At 36.4% G+C, this 24,170-nt stretch overlaps 2 protein-coding genes across 11 annotated transcripts in view; one reads left to right on the top strand and one right to left on the bottom strand.

Moving 5' to 3' along the window:
• Positions 1-24,170, top strand: part of LOC121856846 — a 94,890-nt gene that overhangs the window by 13,995 nt on the left and 56,725 nt on the right. For all 9 annotated transcript variants that reach the window (XM_042352592.1, XM_042352603.1, XM_042352599.1 and 6 more), the window contains exon 3: positions 20,210-20,373. The gene's annotated coding sequence lies outside the window, so the exon portion shown is untranslated. The remainder of the gene's footprint in view (positions 1-20,209; positions 20,374-24,170) is intronic.
• Positions 7,073-24,170, bottom strand: part of LOC121856848 (T-complex protein 11-like protein 1) — a 35,679-nt gene continuing 18,581 nt past the window's right edge. Inside the window, exons 1-9 of one of the 2 annotated variants that reach the window (XM_042352604.1) lie at positions 22,436-22,553; positions 20,936-21,307; positions 12,632-12,836; positions 12,043-12,266; positions 11,277-11,466; positions 10,752-10,961; positions 9,431-9,615; positions 8,203-8,369; positions 7,073-7,699 (exon numbers count right to left, since the gene is read on the bottom strand). In XM_042352604.1, coding sequence (XP_042208538.1) covers positions 7,419-7,699; positions 8,203-8,369; positions 9,431-9,615; positions 10,752-10,961; positions 11,277-11,466; positions 12,043-12,266; positions 12,632-12,836; positions 20,936-21,270 — 1,797 coding nt within the window. In that variant the 5' untranslated portion in view covers positions 21,271-21,307; positions 22,436-22,553 and the 3' untranslated portion in view covers positions 7,073-7,418. Of the gene's footprint in view, positions 7,700-8,202; positions 8,370-9,430; positions 9,616-10,751; positions 10,962-11,276; positions 11,467-12,042; positions 12,267-12,631; positions 12,837-20,935; positions 21,308-22,435; positions 22,554-24,170 lie in introns of those variants that run through there. The other variant, XM_042352605.1, reaches the window with a different exon arrangement.

Below are 24,170 nucleotides of genomic sequence, written 5' to 3'. Positions count from 1 at the left end.
TACGCGAGAAGCGGCGTGGGCAGGGTGCGCGCTAGGTCACCCAATCAACAAAACATTACCGAGTTCTTCACCCACCACAGCCAGCCCAAGTCAGTGATAGTGAGGATATGGACTTTGAGGGGTTTGACAAGGAGGCCCTGCTAGCCTCTGTGGTGGATAGTGATACAGGTGGGGGCCAATAATCTGCCCTCTGCCTCGGAACCAACCCCCCATCCCCGTGTGCCCAGGCATCTCTTCTACTTTCGTTAGTGTTAAAAAACCTAATAATATTGATATTTCTCTTAAATATTAATTGTGTGTGCATACCATCATAAAATTATGATGTTATTTTTACTACAACGTAAGTATTTTGTCGGAAAAAGGGTAGTCTGGGGGTCGGCCCAGTCTCTAGTTCAATTAATCCCATATGTTCTGTTATTTCGTTTACGCGTTTCTCGTTTTACGCGGACCTCCACGGGTTTAATTGACCGCGTAAACCGAGACTATACTGTATACATTTTTTGGCCCCTCACCTCCTCTCCTGAGAGTTGCTGGACCTAACACACTTTGTTATATGTAGCATTACAGATGAAGGGGTGAACACTGTATACAGTACACAAATTAGTCTTTTCATATTTTTATTTCAAATAGATGTTTACTTGAAAGGTACAAGCATACATTATGATTATTTTATATATATATATATAGTCTAATAGTTTGCTGGCTACACTTGCAAGCTACTTTTTTGTAGTTAGTGTACCATAATTACCACATTCAAGCTAATCCTTTTCTTAAGATAAAACAAATATATAAAATACTAATTTTGAACATTTCCTTTGTATGTGATTATGCTAGACTATGTAAGTGTTTTGTCGTACTGAGTTATTACAATCTACCCATGCATTGATAAGAAATTACAAAATATCCACATACCCAAAATATTACTATATAAAAAGATAACAAAATGTAAAATTATAACAAGAATTAAGACAAAAATATGTAAATGGCTAAAATTAAAAAACTTAAAAGCTTTTGTATACAAATATATATACAGTCTGTGAAACTCAAGACAACACAGACAGTCTACACCATGCATGAAACAACTACCATACCTACATGTAGACTTGCCATCAACATGTTAACTTTGCAGTTTAAAAAATATAAATGGAAAAAAAACAAGCCAATAAGTAATCTTCAATAATTTACATCTTTCTTTAGATATTCCTTTACTTCTGTCTCATATTTTTATCTTGGAGATTCAATCTTTCAGATGGTATTTCCCTATACTACTGTAGTCTGTTGTCCATGTTTCAAGTAGTAATAATATAACCATCATACTCTGACAAGAATAATTTGATTTGATTTAACCCCCTTGTGTATGGGGGTCTCCTTTCTACTGAATAATATCTAATGGCATTAGCCAAATAAAATCTTAAAAATGACATCCCCATATTTAAGAGGTTAAGGATAGGTATGATGGTAAAGTATTTTCTTCGTGCAATTACATTTTGCTTGACACTTGATTATTTCTTTTACCCTTTCTTCACTACAAACCAATACTGTAGTATAAATACATAGTTGTGTTTGATGTACGGTAGCTAAACCAACTATCTGTGCAGGTGGGGGTCGATATGCTCCAAAATTTTATGTGACTAGTGACAGCTCTCATATACCAAAATTTATCGTCCATGGTCTCATATTGTTTTTCACAAAGTATGCACAGATAGTTGTTTTAGCTACTGTATATGTACCATAGTTAGACAGTACAGTACAGTAGGTTGTGATATGAAAGAGATGAATATGAAAATGTATTTTACAAAAACTTTACTATGTTGCATCAAAAAACTTTGGATTGTGGAAACCAAAAATAATTCTTCTTCTTAGAGTCGGCAGTAACTGAACTTCGTAGTTACTATACCGTACTTGTTTAACATTTCTAAGATCTTTATCCAGGTAATTTGAGATCTCTAAGGGGCATAGCTACTTCCATAAATATTTGTGCGTGTTCACAAAATTCTTATTAACAACCCTTACTTATAAACTGCAGTGTTTTGAAGCACTTCAAAGATTAAGTACACACACACACACATATATAGTACATATACAGTACGTAATACTGTACAGTACTGTATATTACAATATTAAAAATTTAAAACTATGCAGCAATTAATGACTCAACTTAATTAATAAATCTGTATAAATTGGTGATAATATAGACCTCAAATTCTTGTGTAACAGCGTTAATGTGTGTCCACAAACATAAGTTTATGCTTTGCAACACAAATAAATATTTTAGGAAATAGCAAACTGCCCTTCACTTCCTCCAATTTTTTTCTGGAATGCATGACGCTATAAAACACGTTTCCTTGTATAATAAATTTAGCTTATCTGGTTGTTTTAGAAAAGTATTGTAGTCATGACTGACAAAATGAATCTTTGGCTGGTGTATTAAAATGAGATTTAAAGCTAAAGTAGTGGATCCCAGAGCTTCATGAATTACATATCTTGTAAATCATACAGCTAAAGTTATGGTTAATAATTTTTATACACATGAAAGTTAAGTGCAGTAAGTATGGCTGCATTTACCTGTGAACAGAATTCACATAAAAGAGGTGCAAATGTGATACATGAAAGACCTCTATTGCTTCTCATATTGATTTGTATAGCAGATCAACAAATCTTCTGGTTCCACCCACGTACAATTACCCCTTTTCTTTTACAGAACCTTAAGTTCCAATATTTACGAGAATTCACTCCACATGCAATAGTGACTAGGATAGATTGTTGATATACTACATACAGTATAGTAGCTTCATACAAACATCATCATTAATATACAAATGCCTCTCTTCTGTGAAGAGCTATTATGTAGTACAATAAATTATAAGGGCTATGTCTATGCAATATAACATGAACACACATGCCAGTTATAGGCACTCCTGGTTAATTTTACAGTTTTTAATAAAATTTGCCAGTGATTAAAAAATCCTGCACAAGCCATTTCCTTGATTCTACTCTAAGTAAACCTCTAATTGTAATGATTACATACTGACCCACACTCCTGAAATGCACTGACTTGAAAAGCCTAAGTTAACAACTTTACCCAGTAACACTATGTATAAGATACATTTAAATATTTAATATAACCATAACTCATACAAAATACCCCGGTACATGGTTATGTCATGCTTAAAAAGTACTGTTACAGATGTATCACACACCAATGTGTGGTCATACAGTAAAACTCCCATAATTTGACAGGGGCTCTAGCCCTTATGAGATATTATGAATGAGGGACACCTTCTCCGTTATTTGCCCCAAGCAAAATTTTAATGTTTCTAAGTACAGAACCTCTATACCAGATTTAGATGCTTGGTTCATGGTTATCAGACACGATGGTAAATCAAGTGGAAAAAAGCTTGAGCGGTAGTCCGTAGATGTGCACTCCATGACACGTACAGTATAGTACCTGTACTTTGTTTGCACTGAGACGGGAGGTCTCTCATAATTCTTTCATATGTATTTTGTAACAGCAAAACATTATGAATTATGAGTGATTTGGAAATAGAGGGATACTAATTATGGTTATTTTACTGTATATGTGGTAATCAGTACAAATGAAAGACATACAATGTTAGTTAACAAGTGTTTCCCTGCAGAACTAACATTAGAGTTAATGGTGCATAGGACTCATCCACCCAAAAATATTGCAATTAAGTATGCCATCCATTACATGGGTAGGAACACTCACAGTAAGAATATAAAAATACAGTACTATACAATTGTTTTCTAATTCTTAAACACTATATTTCTATCGCCATTCATTGTGGTAGCAATTCCTAACAGTTACTTTCAACTCGTACTTCTCTAACAGTCTGTTCATTGCAAGAAAAAGAATTAATAAACTAAAAAAAGAGGGGTTGAATATTTTAGTTCACAGTTAAGCACTCTTTAGTTATGAAAGAATAGACACATTCTTGAGGAGACCAAAGATACAAACAATGAATTACAATAATGTGTCCTTTTATAAGTTTTCCTTAGTGATGTTTAATTAACCAATAGGAACCAATTATGTATCTACAGTTCATCAGAGTTGAACACACTGCTCATGAGGTCAGCTGCTAAGACTTGCTCTTTTAAGCTACAAACATTTGTTAAGGTTACTACAGTACAGTACTTTAATCCTTATAACCCAGGCAACGTAAGACCCATCGGACTCCCCACACAGGCATATTTTGGCAAAGAGTATACTTGTTTAAATCCACATTAGAAAACTGGTATTTCAGGCATAAAATTAGTGCTGTCACTCTATGTGTACTGTTGTGGCTGGCTTGCACGTGGTCCTCTTATGTCCACGGCCTCACTGAGAGGGTGGGAAGGGGGAGTGAGCACCATTGTCCTCACCGCTGACCGCCTCAACAAACTTGAAATCATCTGGCTCTGTTTCCTCCCCATCACCTGATACTACAGTATTGTATTTCACTGCCCCTCAAATCAAGCAAATCTTGATGAATAGCGGTACTGTCGAGCAAATGCCTTCGATTGGGTGTGGAGGAGCGAGGTGGGTCACGAAACGATGAAGGACGTGCATCCATCATTATAACTGGCGGGTCACTAGACTCGAGACAAAGATTACGTGTGAGTTTATTTGCCAATAAATATCCCATACAAAATATTTCGTCTTCCTGGCCATTCAAAATATGCCGCGAAAATTAAGAACGTCACCTGGGCTTTAAGGGTTAAAAAAATAAGAATTCGACATTAAATGTATAAATTTTCTAATGCACTGGTAGAGAACTCTCAGAGCCAAGCTACTCTGAATTTGCTGTTACTTATATATAAAAATGCTTTTAGGTTCATTTAACTATATCAGAGAAGTAAATATTTGCTTAGAATTGCTCGATACACTTATTGCCACCCATACTACTGATATGTAGCAGCTGTAGTTCAGATATGTAAAGTACAGTGAAAAAAAACCCAGTTCAGGTGCTTGATATCAAGTCTGAACACACAAGTACTCCTGAAAGTACTTTACTTACAAGAAACTTTCAATATTTTTAGCTTTGAATATTTAAAAAGAAAGCAACTTCTCACACCTAAGATAAAGTGTGTATTTTTGGCCTCTGGAACCTAAATGATTATTTCCATTTAAATCAATTAAACTCTAATTTGTGATTTGATAATTCACTATGTCTTCTGGTACCTAACCAGTGAATTATTGCAACTCCACTGTACTAATAAGGACAGGCATTTTTGTTTGAAAAAATTCTTAATCTTGTGATGACTTGAAGTACTGATTTTGCAATATAATATTCAAACACTTGTAAAACGATAAATATTAAATTATCACCATTATTAGTAAAATCGTTTTTACTAAGGAGTAAGAAAAAAATCAAACCACTTGTCCTACTGTACTGTTATATTCATACATAACTATAGTCTATCCAACTTGAACCTTGCAACTGAGGCCGAGGGTCAGTTTGTAGCAAAGCAGCTGATTGGTTGGCAGACGGTCCTGTGAAGAGTCACTACAGTTTTTCAGTATTTAATATAACGTGTTTATATTATGATGTTTTTGGGGGAATTTTTTTTTGTTGATCTCTGCTATGGTAATAAGGGAAAAAATACAAAATTAAAGGGACATCCTTTGCTGCGCTGTGTGACAAGTCGTGAGGAGGCGTTTACTTAGCTAAACTTGTTCATCATGTATGCGTTTCGTTTATGAAATTTTTACTACCACAAAGTTTTACACGCTGACTTTTGCTTCCCCAAGAGCGGAAATTATCAGAGATCAACACATAAAGGTTATTATCCCTTAAAATAATAAAATATAAATATGATGGTTAAATTCTGACAAACTGTAGTGGCTCTTCGAGTGTCCATCCTCCAAACAATCAGCTGTTCCTACAAATTGACCCTATAGGCCTCCATTGTAAGCTGCGAGTGAACACACTATAAACATATTCAATATATTGGCCAGTGTTTGGGCACAGTACATCCTATTACTCTTTAGTTTATCCAGATAACATTTTAACTTAAAACTTTAATGTTTGTAACTTGATATACCAGTAATAGTTCTATATCCTCTTCCCCATGAAAGTGTAACTTTTCAAGAGAGTTAAAACATATGTTATCCAACTAGATCTATGTTGTTACTGAGAATTTATATTAACTTCATTGTCTTGAACCAAATCAACACTCATTATCTTGTTACAAACAGACAATGCCTGGTTCAATTATTTCTTACCAGTAGTATAAGAGACCAATTAGACAAATGTGCACAGGAATAAATATTATTCATCACAGGGTTGTCATTAAATGCTTAGGAGAATGAGATACTGGAAACATCTATGATGCTAACTGGAAAAGGTGTATGTATAAATCATTATGGTAAGTGCATTCTATCTTGTACTTCAGTAACCATGCTGATAACCACAAGGAAAGAAGAAAACACCAAGTTCCCAAGTGCTTTCGTGTAATTCACATCTTCAGGGGTGAGTACAGACTAAAGAGAAATACAAACCAAGGTGTATATATACAGAGGAGGGTGAGACCAGGTCCACAATGGTCAGGTATTAGGTAATGACCCTACTAATCTTTAAATAGCACACAACGGTTGGTGGTCAGGTCAGATGGTCAGGTGACCCGACCTTCTCACCTGGTTACAAATCTTCTTAATTCCAAAATTGTCCAGCTTGTACATGCCGTTACTCAAATTCATGTTGAATGCTTCGGTATGTTTAATAAGACTAGATTCTATGATGTTCCTACTATCAACTGAATTACATGGTAATATTGAGGAGGCATTATCCCAGTCAATGTAATGCTTGTTATCTCTCAAATGAACAAACAGAGCATTGGATTCCTGGCCTGTCCTAACACTGTATTTGTATTGTTTAATTCTAGTTGCAAGATCTTTACCTGTCTGGCCTAAGTAAAACATATTACATTCCTTGCAAGGAATTAGTAGGGTCATTACCTAATACCTGACCACTGTGGACCTGGTCTCACCCTCTGTATATATACACCTTGGTTTATATTTCTCTTTAGTCTGTACTCACCCCTGAAGATGTGAATTACACGAAAGCTCTTGGGAACTTCGTGTTTTCTTCTTTCCTTGTGGTTATCAGCATATACCTAGATCACGCGCACCTACAGTGATTTACTTGCATATATATATATATACACACACACACGCATCATTTTAGGTCAAGGTGCCTGATTTTTACCCGCAGCCTGATTCTATTTCACCTTTAATCCTCAGTTCTCTCCTGGCATTCAAATCTCACTTTTTAAATCATATATTTACACCCTTACACTAAACCAAACCAACTTTTCATTGAAAGTTATCATTTGAGTAATAATATTATTAATGTGCTTCTCCAGTAATAGGCCTTCACAGGTATTTGTTAATAATAAATTACTTTTCATTTTGGGTTTCACTTATCAGATTCAGTGGCAACCACAGTACTACTTTCTGCCTGTTCAAATTCTATTTTCTTTTCACTTTCAGCGTTTTCCCTTTGTTCCTTAATATGATTACTTACGATATCTGCATAATACTCGCCAAAGACAGATCTGTTGTGTGTGACAAGTCGTAACAATGTCCCACAAATGTGAGCCAGCTCTTCTTGTAGGGTTGAGAGACCTGGAGGAATCTGCACAGGTCTAGCAGTAGTTGAGCTCATAAGAATTCCAATGAATTCCATTGATCGTTTCACTGTAAGAGGAAAGGTAAGAAAATCAATAAGCTTATACAGTACAATACTTAGCACACAAGTACCTGGATAACACGTCACCAGGCAGAACTTGGTCTCGCCTTAAAGTAAAAATGAATTCCATACACTAATAACCTATTAATGGCATTGCAGTGTGGCCAGCAGAGCACTCAATTGCCTTCACTTTCCCAATTGTAAAATTAGGCACCCGTTAACAGCTGGGTCAACCAAGTATGCCCGAGGTATGAACCAGTAACTTTTAGAACAGGAGAGGAACACTGTATCCACTCAACCACTGTGCTACCAGTAAGGTATTAGTGACTTTGTAATGATAAATGACACATAAGAATATCAAGAGCTTCTGTTAAATATTTAAAAAAAAATAAATAAAAAAAAACTGACAGCTTGTCTCATATACCTCATAGATTGTTATGTAATACTGCCTAAACAAAATACTGGAAATCAATTTATTAACACTACACTGGTCATCAAATTTAAGACTTACTAATCAGTGTTCTGATGCGATGATCTGGGTTCTTGATCTCCAAAACTTGAGATTTCAGAGCAGTCTTAGCAGATGCTGGCAATGGAGGCTTCTCATTCTCTGTAAAGTGATCATCCACTTCCTTAACTATCTGTTCAGCTAAGTTTTCCATCAGTGCCATCGTCTCCCTGAAAATATTTAACAACCTTGTAAATAAGTCAACCCACAATGTTAGTGTAAGTTAGCAAATTACTTTTGTAGTCCTCCAAGTCTCCATAGCATATCAGCTTCTGGAATTATAAGTTCTATGTGCATTAACTGTAAGTAATATTAACAATGAAGTGTTGAGCTTGAATGATATCCAAAGCTAGGGAAGTAACAATTAACATGTGAAACAAGTTGATAATGTATATATAAGCCAAACCAATTTTTCTTCTAATAATTAGTGGCGTTTGGTGTTATTTCACCTAACGTGACTTGACCGATCATGAGCTTCCTTTGATTGGCCCTGTTACAAGCGTGGAGTGAACAGTGTATTGTCTGTAATTCAGGGGTTCACAGCTCATGAAAGTTTGCACTGATTTTACATCTCGTTAACCGCCGTTTCGCATAACCGACGATTACATATAGGGGAAATACTCCGCAAGTTCTGTTGATACCCCGGAGATCCAACGATCGGGATAGGAACCATCTGTGCTCTTGTTTACACTTACCATGTGTCTCTGACTTGGTGTTTTTCCATTATTTCCGACTTAGTGTGTTACTCAATCATGCCTAAATGCCCCAGTGATAGTTCCTCCTGTGCTGGGCAACTTGATGTGATGTGATAAGGTGTAACAAGACATAATAAGAGTGGTGATGAACCAGCAAAGAATGGTAGACGCTTGAACTTGCCACCCAAGACCATCTCTACCATCCTCAACACAGGTAAATACCAGTCTCAATTTATGCTTTACATTACTTATTTAAGGCTTATTATGCTTGCTTTATATTCTTGCTTGACAGTTTGCATGACAGAATAAACTACCACTAGCGCATGGGTTAAATTAAGCTTATAAAAAATGTTAAGAACACTGACAATGATGGATCCTCACAATAACACCTCTTCATAAATTACATCCTGTACATGTTGGGAGATGATGCATAAAATGGGTAAACCTGTTGTTCAGAAGTTCATGGGTTTTAGATTTGGTTTATTAGATACATAAAAGAGAAATGGAAGTCAAACACCTTTCTGTGGGTCACTCACTTGTCAGTTACTGCTGGGTCGAGGATAATACACAGATTACGCTTGAGCTTGGGTTTGAAGGCATCAGGCTGGGTGATCATGGGACCCACAGATGATAGAGTAACGAGTATCATGGAGCCAAGGATACACACTTGACTCAGACAATCTCGTAACTCTAGTATTCTGCTTCCATCCAGCACAACAGTCTGACAGGAAAAAAAATATAGATTCTCAATACATTTAATTGTATTCATTTCCATGTCATTTACCTAAAAAAAAAAAAGCCAAGCATATTAACAAATAATATTACCACCAATCTGTTGAACTGTAATACTTATTCACTGGTAAAAATAATCAGCACTGAATGCTATTTTGCAACAGATAACCTCTCCTGTAAAGCACATTTGCTGTATCAGTAATCTCTCCGTTAGCCGGAATTTTGGATCCCCGGAACTCTTCATTACTATACCTGGATTTTTGTTCTTAGCATGCTGTGAAATTCCAGGGAAAATCTCTCCTTTCTGGGCATTCAAACGAATTTCCGAGAGATTACACTCTGCACCATCATGGGTGGGTAGTCTCGGAGTGCTCCTGAGCTACAATTGGCTACTACGTATACCGTACTGTTATGTGAGTGCATAGGATGACTATGATTGGCTGATGCATCTCAAACTCTAACATCATGAAACTCAGTTTATTGTGTACTGCTATTGTCCAAGCTTTTACACTCACTCACTGCTGTTTTTGCAGGCGATCTGTGTTGTGCAGTACAGTACTGTACTGTACGTGGCAGAGTGGACAGTATATGCCTACTGTAGGCTAGTGTGTACAGTATACAGTGTGTGTACAATCCCTCCTTCATGGAGGGAAAGGAGAGTGACTGTTAGCACCAGCTGCGACAGTATATGGTACAGGATAAAACAGGCCATCCCCTATCATCATTTGGCCTGCCTGTACAGTATCACAAGCTCAAGATGACAGCATCTGCTGGCGTATACAGTAGTTGTGTATTTTGATTATTTACAATATATTGTATGTGTACAGTTGTGTTTCCATAAACAAATACTGCTCTGTGTCTGTCCGATTGCAGTCTGACGAGGAAACATTCTGTGGATGTGCAATTTTTTACGGGATGAGAAAATTGGTGTCAATACCAGAAAATTTCTAAAACCCGGAACGACTCTGCACAAATTATTCCGGCTAACGGAGAGATTTCTTACTATAATTACTTAGCAGGGTGTGTGATCTGTTCACCACTACAAAGCAAATCCAACTATTCATTTCTTATTAACTATTTCACCCCCTGTTAATGTATGAAGAATCTCAGTATTTCAAACCTTACCTCTGGCATTAGTTTGTCATCAGGCCAAGAGAGGAGTTCCAAGTATGAGCGGGTAATAACTGAATTCACTACCCCTCTCATGGCATTATCATCAGATACACTCAGGTCTTCAGGTTTGATGTGGTTAATCAGCCACTCTCTTGTTAATTCTAAACCATCATTCTGTGTCTTCAGAAACTCTGCAAACTTTTTCTTCTCATAGGTTACACTCTGAAAATACAAATAAGGACTGTTACATAGACACCGTAACTAGGAAATTAAGATAACCTCTATTTAAATTAAGATAACCTCTGTATTTAAATTATGATAACCTCTGTATTTTAAACCACAGTACCTTTTACACGTAATCAAGTTCTGCTGAATGGTAGTACAGTATTGGCTCTACACTCTATATAAAGAATAAGAACATTAAAAAAAAATACAAATAATTAAAACACAAACATTATTTATAAAACAATGTATAGGTACAAATTAAAGATACTTGCCAGTTATTAAAGTAGATCTTAATACTTTATAAATGTTTACCTGAGCAATAATATGAGGCCTAATCTGTTGTATAGTGAAGTTAGCCATATCAAGTCGCATCAGGTCTAGGGTCTCCATCACCCCTCGGAACACTCCCACTACATCTCTCTCTTTCATCATATTTCGAATGGTTTCATCTCTAATGGGAGCACAGAGCCGAGCCATAATAGACAGCACATATTGGGAGTACCTGGAGGGGAAGGGAAAGTACAGTAGTAGTCCCTGCATTCATATTTCCTGCAGCAATATCTCTTGTAAACATTCAATGATGCTTCTCTCTTATCAGGTCTTAAAATTTACTCTTCTATTGAGATAACTTAACCAAAGGCTATAATCATTCTCTTTAATTCTTTTCCCACTCCTATATACAGTCAAACATTCACTATACACATTCTTCAATTCTATCACTACTCATGCAGCCAGTCAAACATTCTTTATACATTTTTTTTAATGCTGTCACTGAGTCATTCATTTCACATAATTTCTCCAGTTTAAATATATATTTTTTCGGAGTCATAAACGAAGTACAGTAAACCAGTTTTTCCATCAATCGTATCTACCAAAACACTAAAGGTTGAATTTCAGTCAACAAAACCAAGTTCTTCTATGAATCTTACTTCATAATCAGCCATTTTCTTACTTATCACCACTCAGTCTCTATAATGACTGTAATAACTAAAATCCTAAACTTAATTAAATACCATTGTATAGACTTTGGTTTTAAACTTCACATATTTGAAAGGAAACTATAAAAACTTCTACTTACTGGCCAAAATCTAGGATCCCATGCTCTGTCTGTTGTTTGATCAGTTCCACATCCAAGGTGTCTGTAATTTCCTGCCGTAAGCGTGTGTGATGGGGAAGAGTGATGTCCAACAAGTTCTCTCGTACCTCTTGCAGCAAAACTAATGCTTGGTCATAGCATTGTGGGTCTTGACTCAGCTGATCAGCCAGTTGGTCCCAGAAGGCTTTGTGCATTATATCCCTCACCTATGTTAATCAGAACATACCATAAATTAGCAGCTTTTGGGTAAATTACATAAGATTGGCTTAATATAAAATGATAACTTCAAACTGATTACACTTGAAAAGCAACTCTTTTGAAAGAAAGAATTCATCTTTATTGGAACCCATTAGATTTAAAAATGTATCTCTCACAATATTTGTCAAATAATATGAATATGCATAAAATAGTATAGTTATGCATCTAACATTTGCAAAAAAAATTTAATTTGGTTTAGCTACCACAAAAATAAACAGTCACCATTTTCATGCACATGGAGAACAATGTTTAACAAAGGTGAGAGTTGTCTCAACATGAACACTAGTACAGTATGAGTGAAAAAATATATAACCTGTTTCTCAACACTGTTGTCAGGAGGGTCAAACTTCTCCAACTTGAAGTTCTTATCAACTGCTATCTCATGAGCCAACACCATATTACTGACACCCTTGGCTGCTTTCATCACTTCTTCTAGTGACATAAATTTGGGCGGGGACGCAGCAACCCCAGGGAAGATGAAGTTGTGGACTGGAGAGGAACCACTTACAGTCCGCTGCCTGGCAAAACAAAGAGAAGATTTAAATACCTGTCAAAGAAATAGTGACTAAGAAGTGGAAAAACTTGTTGCCTTTTAGCTACAGCAAACCATTAACCTAATTGAAATACACTATAGTACTGTAATGCTTCAAACCTGCCATTATTATTAGTAGGTTAAAACTGCCATTACTTAAGACATACATGTTAAAAGCATTTTTACTTATTTTCCTCTAAAGAGATCTACATAAGACACTACATACCATCCAGACACAGTGGTGGATCAAGACCCTCTAGTACAATACTGTACAGTGGTCCCTCGGTTAACGAGCACAATCCGTTCCAGAAGGTTGCTCGTTAACCGAAACCATTGTTTCAATGGGTTTTTGGGTAATTGGTTCCAGCTCACCGAAAATTGACTAAAGTCAACAAAAAAGGTAGAAAAGTACACTTACTTTGAGGTGTGTATGTAGAAGGCTCCTGGATGATGATGATGATGATGATGGGAATTAGAATGGGGGTGGAGAAGGGAGAAGAGAAGGCATTGGGGAGGAAGAGAAGTCACCCCATGGTGCCATTTCACCCATAAAATTTTAGTTCTCTTGGTGTAATTCAAGATTATTTTCTTTAAATCAACACTGCACTGCATTATATATTGTCAATATGTAAAATAAATTTCAAAATGACCAATAATTTGCTTGTAAACACAGAAAAAAGCGTTTAGCTGAAGAGAGTCTCAAGCAAGATGTTACCTCCACTGAAAAGACACAAAGACTGACGCCTGTATGGTGTGTTGAGAGGCTGGATGGTGCGCATAAAACTAGTTTCATTACCTTCAATTAGGTTCAATAATTGTTAAAATGACTAAAAAATTTAATATTAAAATTATTGAATAGTATAAACTTCTTGATATTTGCTAAAATGGTAAGGAATTTAAGCCCTAGAACCGATTACTGTATTGGCGGACTAATACTACAGCTGGTGGACCGCCAAATGCAAGCGAAAACATGTTCAGGTCGGCTCGTAAGAAACTCGTTAATCGAGGGATTGCTCGTTAACCGAAGTTAAGAATCTTATGGAAGGTAACTCGTAAACCGAAATCTCGTTAACCGAAATCTCGTTAACCGAGGGACCACTGTACTAAAAAACTTGATTGCTATTTGTTACATATTTTCAAAATACAACACAGTAGTAAAAATAACATAATACCCCTATTGGGTAATATGCCATTGTCTATACAATAATTGTTTTGTGGATACAGTATACTATATATGTTATAAAAACAACCAACTTAAAAACTACTGTATACAGTATTAGTATACGTATAATGATAAGGCCATAACAGCAGAAATATTTCAGCCTTCCATAAATTGTTGGCCCGAGCTGGTCTCTTATCACATTACCTCCTTACTAGTTTGTGAACGACAATAGTACCTTTTGCTTATCTTCCCACAACACACAGATAGTTTCAGAGTTATCTGGTATTTGAACCAGGGAAAAGTAAATTAAATATAATCAAATTGAGGAAAATGAAGATTCATTCAATTTGAATAGTTAAATACGTACAGTGCAGTAGTCTCGTGTTATTTTGTAATTACCGTATTTTTTATTTCGTGGCTACCCTAAATTACTATGGTACTGTACCATTTTCCTATACTCCATATTGAGAAAATTTTCCATTTTACAGTGTGTAACAGAAGTGACCGACCACGCAAGTGGTTAACGAGTAGTACAGTACAGTATTGTATAAAAATGGTGTTTCTTATTTAACTTCATTTTATTAACAAGTGACCCTTAGAGTGTTACCATAAATGATGACAGTACAGTAGCTAGCAGCCACATAGTGTACTGTATATAAGGTGAAGGATGAAAATGAACACAATATGTTAGGGAAAGAAGAGGGAACGTGTTTGGGAGATGATAACACATTCTCATTTAAGGAACATCTAACTTAACCAAGACACAAACTTCTTTTCTTGTTGAGCATAAACTGTACAGTACAATATAGTTGAGCATAAACTGTACAGTACAATATAGTTGAGCATAAACTGTACAGTACAATATATATTTTTCACTAGTTTAAGTAATACTATACAGTAATATCTCGATTAGCTGGAATCCCTCAACCTTGGAACTCTCCGATAGCCGGGATTGAAATTTTCTCGGAAAATTCTGAGAAAATTTTCCCAATACCTGGAAAATTCCAGGGATGTGGGAGTTTTTTCCAGCTTTGAGAGAATCGTATCTTTACTCAGAAATCTCTCATTCCCGTTAGTGCTCTGCACCAATTGTTCCGGCTGACGGAGATATCACTGTATACACAGTACGTATATCTATGCAGGTATACCGATTATATAGTATTGTTACTCGTATATACATATGATTCAATTTCTGTTTATCCTTGTTGACTGTATTCTTATGATGCTTAAAGAATCCACAAATAAATCATCCTACTAACACACTACAGCTCCTTAGGGAAGAACTACTGTATGAAGACAACCAAACAACCTTCAAATAAACCATCTGGCAACACAAACAAGAAATAACATAGAAAGTCGTGTAAAGTCCACACAACTGAAAGGTATAAAATCAAATGTTTTTATTTATATGCCAAAGAAAGATAGTACAATAATTCATACCTTAACTGAAGGCAGTACAGTACATGTAATACATAACTTGGAATACAGCAAAATGCTATACAGTAATTCTGTATCCATTAGCCGGAACCTTCTATCTCCAGAACTCTCCAATAGCAAGAATTTTTTTTAGCGTTTCAGAAAATTCCGAGAAAGTCTCCCCATTCTAGGCATGGTAACGAATTTCTGAGAGATCGCATCATGTTTCCAATGCAGGGATGTGTGGGCGGGTAGGTTCAAAGTGCTTGTGAGCTATGATTGGCTACTACTGTGATGTGACTGGCTGATGTATCTCATAGTCTATCTCCTCAAACTCCATCATGACATTCTTAGGTCATTGTCTGCTGCCACTGTACAAGCTTGGTTGTTTGTTCACTGCTGTTTTTGCATATGATCTGTATTGTGCAGTACTGAACATTATTGTATCAGGATATAATCAGCCAAGAATACCGTGAAAACAGTGTTAAGATGTAAAAAGTGATTACAGTTAGGTATACAGTACTGTACCTTTAGTAAGTGTGAAATACCATATGTACAGTACAGTACATAGCAGTGGACAGTGTACTGTATATTTACTGTAGGCCAGTGTGTAGACTGTAGAGGGTGTATGTACAGCATACAATGTGTGTACAATCTGTCCTTGATGGAGGGAGAAGAGTGATAGTTAGTAACACCTGTTACAGGCCATCTTGTATCACCATTTGGCCTGCCTATACCACAAGCTCAAGACAACAGCATCTGCTGGTGAATACTGTACAGTACAATATTTTGTTTATTTATAATATGTTTGCACTGTACATGTACAGTGGTATTTGCATAAATAAATACAGCTCTGTGTATGTGCATGTGAGATACGTCGTTTAGACTATCAAAAAATTTTCCCCTGTACCATACCGGGGATGAAAAAATTCATCTCCATACCCAAAAATCTCTCAATCCCAAAACGGCTCTGCACCAATTATTCCGGCTAACAGAGAATACAAGTATTCAGGCTTTACAGATAAGTTACCTGAGAGCTGCATCTGGGGTGATCAGAATGAATGGAATAATGCATATTACATTGTTCATAATATGTTTAGAATGGAATGAAAGGTACGTGTTGAATGTGAAGAGGCAGGATGGGTGTAGAGAGACTTGCCAAGATGGTATGAGCATGTGAGATGGACACAGGAGAGGAGAGTTAAGAGGGTGTGCAAGGGCAATAGAATAAGTGCACTGACTAGAGGCAGACTTAGTAACTAAATCATAGAAGAGAGGGGACAGGGTATTGGGAATCAAGGAAGGTGAAGGAGGTATGTAGTGTAAGGGGAACTCGGAGGCTACCATGTTGTGACCATCCCTTCAGAGTAAGGTGTCCTAAGTAATAAGTAAAAATACTGTGCCTTCATATACAGTACAAGGAAGACAGTTTTAAATGTGTTGATTCAAAATATATATCTAAGGCATATAAACACTAACATCTGACCGGTATTCAAAACTAAAACTGACAATAAAAATAAAGTTAGAACTGCTATAAAATTTATGAAATTTCAAATGTAAACACACCGAGCACAAGGAAAGGTGTCTTTAAAAGCCATAATGTAGCACAGTCAATATCTTTAAGGTATGTGAGGCATTAAAGACAGCACTGTACTTGTGGCTTATAAGTAAGAGAGCCATATAATGATCTAACTACAATTATTATTAGGGTGAAATATCACACAGGTTCAAATGCACAAAAACTGAACAAACCCATGAACTTGTCTGAAACCTTTTGATTCCAGCACCAATAATGGAGAAAACCTGAGAACTGGCAAACATCGAGCCAAGCCAGGGATTCTCGACGGGTAATCTGTTGTGGAGTTTGTACAATTATTTTTTATTGGAATGTTAACTTGTATAGCAATTTAGCAGTTTTAATACATCAGTAAAGTATATGTAGATGGGATTATACAAGTGGTGGGGGCCAGGTGGATACAGTGCCCCCCTCCTGTGCCAAAGAATTCAATTCCACCCAGCTGTAAATGGGTACCTAACTTTACAATTAGGGAAGTGAAAGAAGTCAAGTGCTGGCTATACTGCCTCCTTAGGTACTAAAAGCTTAGTTTACTGTGTGCTGTATCTACACTGGCCCTAAAGAATCAATAGGCTTATGGGATTTACTTTCATGATGTAACAGAAAAGATTCATCAAGTAAAGACTTTTGTTCATAATTCAAGTAAACTGTTACCAGATTCTTGAGAAAAAACTAAGTTAATATAACACTATACCCCAAACAGAACAGCTTTGCATAAAAATTGGAAAAAACAACAACAAACATTACAAACAAGAAATGAGACAATGGTACCAGGTGGAGACTGGAACCACTGCCTCAACACCCACCAACAACACAGTCATCATAAAGGCAATAACCTCTCACTTTATAAAGCACACACACACACTGCCTTCATTATACAGATGAGTCACCATAACATTTGTTGAGTGAGGGATACTGTTACCTGTATAAGACTTCTCTCTCTCTTTCTACACTAGCCTTGTACAACTGTCCCCCTTCCTCTTTGATGGTTCTATACCTCATGATCCACCCCACACTAAGAGGTAGAAGGTAGAAGAAGTAATAGATAGATGGAGAGAGGAATTACTTTAATGTCAAAGTAACAAATATGTGTTTCTGGTTTTCTAACTGACCCTAAAATGTTTCGGTAAATGATGCATTAAACAAATATATCTATAAGTCAAAAGTTCATGTTAGGTTTGTTAATCTTCAGATAACCTAAATAAAACCTGAAATTTTATTTTTGGAGAATAAATTACCCGTAATAATAAGAGCTGCTTGAGACACATAGAGTCAATTACATTAAAAAAATTCCCCTAATCAATTAATAGCTGGTCTCTGAGATAAAATCAATTTATAACCAGATAGAGTAGTACTGCCAATTTAACCTGAAAAAAAATTGATCTAACATGACTATTAACCTTTTTTTAACATGATAAATGGGAAACTTCATACAATACTAAACCCAGTAACAACATATTAGTGTACGGGCTCCCCTCTGAACTGAATAAAATCGTCTGGTGTTGCCCAAATAAAATATTGAAAGTGGCGTTCCCATAGTGAAGGGGTTAGTGTTCCTACAATTGAATTCCTTAATAAATATACCAATTAAATCACCTAAAATAAAATACTAAATTTATCCCTTAACAATAAGTTACTAAAATAATATTAAAATACTGTAGTATACTGTGTGTATTATCAATACCTGTATCATGTACAAGGTGCCCTGAGTCACAAAGGGGTTAGTAGTCTGCCTTGACTAGACTAGTCAGTTGAGCTCCAGGAGTGAACCTGCCCAGTCCTTGACTGTTACCTAACTGTATAGCCCTTCTTGAAACAACAACCTCTTAGGGATAAAAGCTGTAAGGTTTATAATTACAGTACTTTTCTTCCTTTATTACTTACAGCTTAAGCCATTGGAATAAACTGGTTTAATGAAAAGATGTATTAAAAATTAAATTTCAGAAAGCATCATCATAACTAAAAAATAATAAATAAATAATTTACACAGTAGTTTTATCTAATTTGTTAAACCAGTTATTTTCTCTACTCTGTCAAAACCATTATATCCAAACCATGAAACAAACAAACACAGAATCTTACTTCAGCTAAAGCACTCCAACATCTTGTGAACAATGATAAAAGCCTCCTTCTCAGAATCCCAACATCACAACTTTAGCCCTAACAGCACCTGCCCAAAAGAGTCATCCAACTTCCACCCACACACATGCAAGAGCCAAGGTCAACTGCCAACGCCCTCCAGGATCTGACCCTGCCATGCGCTAGTGTTAAGAATAATCTTCCTTTGTTTTCCTTTCAGTCATGGGAGTATGTTAGTTACAGGAGCATAGACTCTTGATAAGTTTTTTATTACGATATTAAATTAAAAACTGTCAGACGGCAGAGAAAAGAACACTAATGGGAGGACTCGAGAGATGTTCCTGAGTATCATATAAAACACTCTGTTGCTTTTTTTCACTCACACCTGCCTTCTAGAGAGCTCCAGCACTCAAAAGACTCAACCATGTCAATATTGTTATCATTGCTCACTTTATATCTGTATTATACTAGCTAAATAAACTGTTTATATGACTAGCAGTGTAATAACATGTGCCGTATAAACTGATCAACATTACCGATGAATAAAAAATAAACCTTAAACGAAACAGGATATTGTAAGCATCATACAGACGTCACCATTTCAATAGGAGGTTGAAGAGGTTATGCATCGAGGTATTAGATCTCTTCAACACTTTACCAAGAATCACAATGAATCTTAAAATATGAAGCAACTTCTTTAATAAGTGTCTGTAACAGGACTATGCAAGGTATCCAACTAATCATGTAGATACTCAGATCGCATTCATTTCAACTCTCCATTAATTGCCTCACATCACTGAAGAACTAGGCCTGGGAATACTAGTTTTGACATTTACCACAGTACAGTATACACAGTCAAGTGGGTATATGTTCTCTCCACACTTAATCAGAACTTTAGTTCAACTTCAAGACATAAATGTGTGTCAGCAACAGGAATTTATAATCTAAGACATAGATTAATGTTATGTACTGTAATATACTGTACAGTCACTTGTATACTGCATTAGTGTACAATAACAGTGACATCAATGACAACAAGATTTAATAGGTGATTAAATTTATTCGGATTTGTTGTTTGATTTTCACATAAACTTTTGCTCATGCACTGCCATATATTTTCTTACAGGTACAGTTGCAAGTTCAGATCATCCAGGCCAGCAGTAATCAAGGTCGCATCTCATTATGTATTCAATGTCAAGAGGGTGCAGCTGTTGATAGTGTGTTGATGTTTGAATGTCATCCACTGTGTACATACTTTCAGTAAGTTGAACACAATCACAAATAACACAAGTAAGTACTTTATTTAGTTATCACTTTTAATATTTTCATGTAATTTCAAGAATCTTAATCTAATGAAAATGAAAAAAACCGAAATAGTCCTCATCCCAGATTTAACAACAATAGATAACTCTGTCGATGGCATTATTCATATATTGGAAAGCATAATGAATCACCTCAGTTTAACAAAGATAGACACCTAGTTAACCCAAAGTCCATATACTGTACCATTGTTGAAGAGTTTTTAGCAAATATATAAAATAACAGTTGCAAACACCACTTCTCTCCTAAAATCAGATGATAACTCAACACTGGGACATACTGTACTGTACAAGACTATAATTCCAATCATTGATCTCTATTTAAAACCTGGAACATTTAATTTGATTTTGTAGATATTTGAGCAAGGCAAAACAATAAGTACAAACGAAACTTACAAAACCGCTCTCATTTCACAAGTTTGAAGGGTCATCTCTTTTGTCTATTGTTTATCTAATCTATTTTTTATAAAATTAAAAAGAAGTAAAACAAACTATAAATTATAAATGAACTGTAGTTAAATAATAACCCTTACCTTTTGCTGTGTTCAGAGCTCGAAGAATTCCCATTTTCTGATGAACTCTCACTGTTAACCCTGGCTCGAGCACCTTGAACATCTATTCCTCCTGTCGGGGATTTATCTCTGGGTTTACAGGCCCCCTCTGTCTCACTGTCTGTATCACTTTGATTTGATTTTGCTTCACCTTCAGCCAGGGGCTTTAGATCATCATCAATACCATGTTCCAATGGGTCAGGACTAGTTGCCCCAGAGACATTTTTGGAATTGGGTTTGGAATCTGATTCATCAGAATTAGAATCAAGCTTTTTCTTCACTGAGCGAAGCTTTGTGATCTCTTCAGTGCTCCCCATTGTGATGATGGTTTTGTGGCACAATCAACACAGGTGACTGAAAATAAAGGGATAATTATATAAACAACCAACTGCTTATAATAGGACTCAAGTATACAAACTTTGTCTGAAATAACCCAATGCCAACATTAAATTAACGTTTTTACACATTATTAACACATACCGGTATACTGTAAACACAAAATTTTCCAATAGTTTATTATAAAATAAAAAGTGCATGTATTGGACCGTGAATACATCACGCACTGATCATGCATGGGAATTTTTAATTAAAGTCATTTGAACAATGGCAGCCCACATGATTTTTTTTCTATTCTGACGAAACTTATCTCCATTTTACTGAATGAGGATCATCTATGAAGTTTTCGGAAGTGTCACAAGCAATGTACTGTACTGCTTTCTATGGTTGTGAGCACTTTACTTTTTCATTTTAGATAGCCAGTATCCAACTCATGTTTCTGGAAGCAACACTGTGTTCCATTCCTATCAAAATCACAGTTCATGGATAGATTGTTTCAATTTATCTAAAGGCCACAGCAGAGACAATGGTTTACTTGGTGCACTTTTCTTGGGTTTCGTAATCATCTCAAGAGTAACGGACCATGTTTTCTTTAAGTTAGGGAAATCAGTTGCAAATTGCTCAAGAAAATTCACCAAGGAGGCAGTTCTACCCGTAACAAAAAAAAAAAGTTTTCAATTATGAGCATAAAAACATTATATCTGGAAGGAATAATATGGCAAATTATATTCTAAATCACTTTAATAAAAGACGATGATGGGAGACTTAACTTTGTATCTTACTCAAGCTTCAATGCTTTGTTGCAATAATATGCACATTAACTAATACTGAACTTTACAAAGCAAACACCTTTACCCTCCCTTGTAACCTCCACGATATAAAGTAATATATTCAGCATCTACATTAGTGGGAAGATATGGGTATACAGTACACAGATAATGCAACCAACAATGGGAGAATAATATGGTCAGTAATATGAGTGTGGCGTACGAGCACACACTTGCCGCCGCGACGTAACACAGGTCTGCGAACCTTGATGCACTGAGCCCGAGGCGATCAATAAGTGTATTTTCTTCTATATTTCTAACTTTTAATAACATTTTCTTGCACTTTTCAAGAGCATATACTAAACACAAGTAATCTTACCTTTATAATGTAATATTAAAGTCAAAAGTTTGGTGAAATCAAAAATTTCTCGGGAGCTATCCGCGTACACTCCTCACTCCACGTCCCTCGGCGTCGCTTTGTTTATTACAGCCAGCGTGGAGTCATCAGCTGTTCCGTGTTTACAGGTATGACGTCACAAGCAGTGTTTCTTTTCATTGGTCAGCCGCTATGCACATGCGCTCTCTCATTGGTGGTCCGTCAGCTGGAAGCGACGTTGCCACTTCATTCACCATTTCTCTTTTGGGCTTTAAAGCGTTGGTGCCACATGTACCACGCTCACCAAAAGCGACGACGCAACAAGCTTCTTATGCAAGAAGTCAGCGTTCATAGATGTTCACCTAGCATGAGTACGACCAACAAAGAAATTGAGAACTAAAAAAAGCCTGTATATGAGTAATTAAGGCATAAGATAAACTTTTCATTGGCATACGCCTACAGAGAAAATTACACACGACTCACTAAACATAATATTCGAGAATGATAATGATATAAATTTAACCTCGATCATTAACTATTGACTTTATAGTTACACACGAAGATGATCATTGGCATTAATACTGAACATATATATGTAAAGCCCAGCATTGACTGTAAATTCGCGATCGGAGCTTTAATATTTATTCCGTCTCTCATTAAAGACTTTCCAGTTTGCCTGGCTTATGTAAATATTCACGGGCAGATTCTAAACATTAATAAACTCCCTAGAATGTTCTATAACGAGCGTGAAGCTGTCCCGGGAACAAAGGTGAGGAAATAAGATAATCTGGAAGCTTCTCGGTGGTTCAGGGAAGTTCTCGCCCGCGTCCACCACAACAAACTCCAGGGTCCACCTTTCAGGAATGTCCCTGACACAATCTGCGTTGTAGCCCCAGATACTGTGTCAGTTTATATAGAGTGAAATGATGAAGAATGCTGATAGTACATATAGTTGTGGTAGGAGATGATAGTTGTGAAATACGGCCACCAAACTGATAAGATAATGGTGCCAACGATGTGTTTTAAGTTCATAATAATATTACAGTATATAAACTTTGTCATTTAAAAGTTAGAAAATAAACTCGAATTCGGCATCCTTGTAAATATCACTGTCATTAAGGAATATAATTAAATAAAAACCACTTTCACATACTTGGAAAAACAACAGGGAAGCAAGATTTTTTTGTTTATACATTGCAGCAACTATTTAGAGTCTACTAACACTACTGCCACCATCTACCATCCTCATTTCCTACCATCATTACCTATTGCCATCTTTAAAGGGCTACCACCATCCACCCACACCCTCTACATCTATCTATCACCACTTTAATTTCAAGTCTTAAAAAAAGTGACAGTAAAGCCTCCGTGAATTACCTTGGGTCTTAGGTAAAGTTTTCCCGTCACTGTGAATGTACAGTATATTACGTATCTACCCAGCCCAAGGCAACTAAAATGGTGTGTAAGTTGTCCTGAGACTCTAGTGTGATTATTTATCTTAAGAAAAAAAAAACATACGTATGAATTTTCCAGAATACACGCCATAATAACCTACACCCAACACCACTACTGTCTGCCACACCTCCCTCCCCACGCCACTATCATCCACCCCACGCCACACTCTCGCACTCTTCCTCTCCCCCTCTCCACCACTGCCACTACCCCCCCCCACCTCTAGCGTTCCCCTCCCGCCACGCCACCCCCTTCCTCCCACCCACCACCACCTAAACACCCTAAA

This window comes from Homarus americanus, unplaced genomic scaffold (assembly GCF_018991925.1).
Source record: "Homarus americanus isolate GMGI-L3 unplaced genomic scaffold, GMGI_Hamer_2.0 scaffold22846, whole genome shotgun sequence".
NCBI classification, from domain to species: Eukaryota; Metazoa; Arthropoda; class Malacostraca; order Decapoda; family Nephropidae; genus Homarus; species Homarus americanus.
This window is presented reverse-complemented; position numbering and strand designations above follow the sequence as displayed.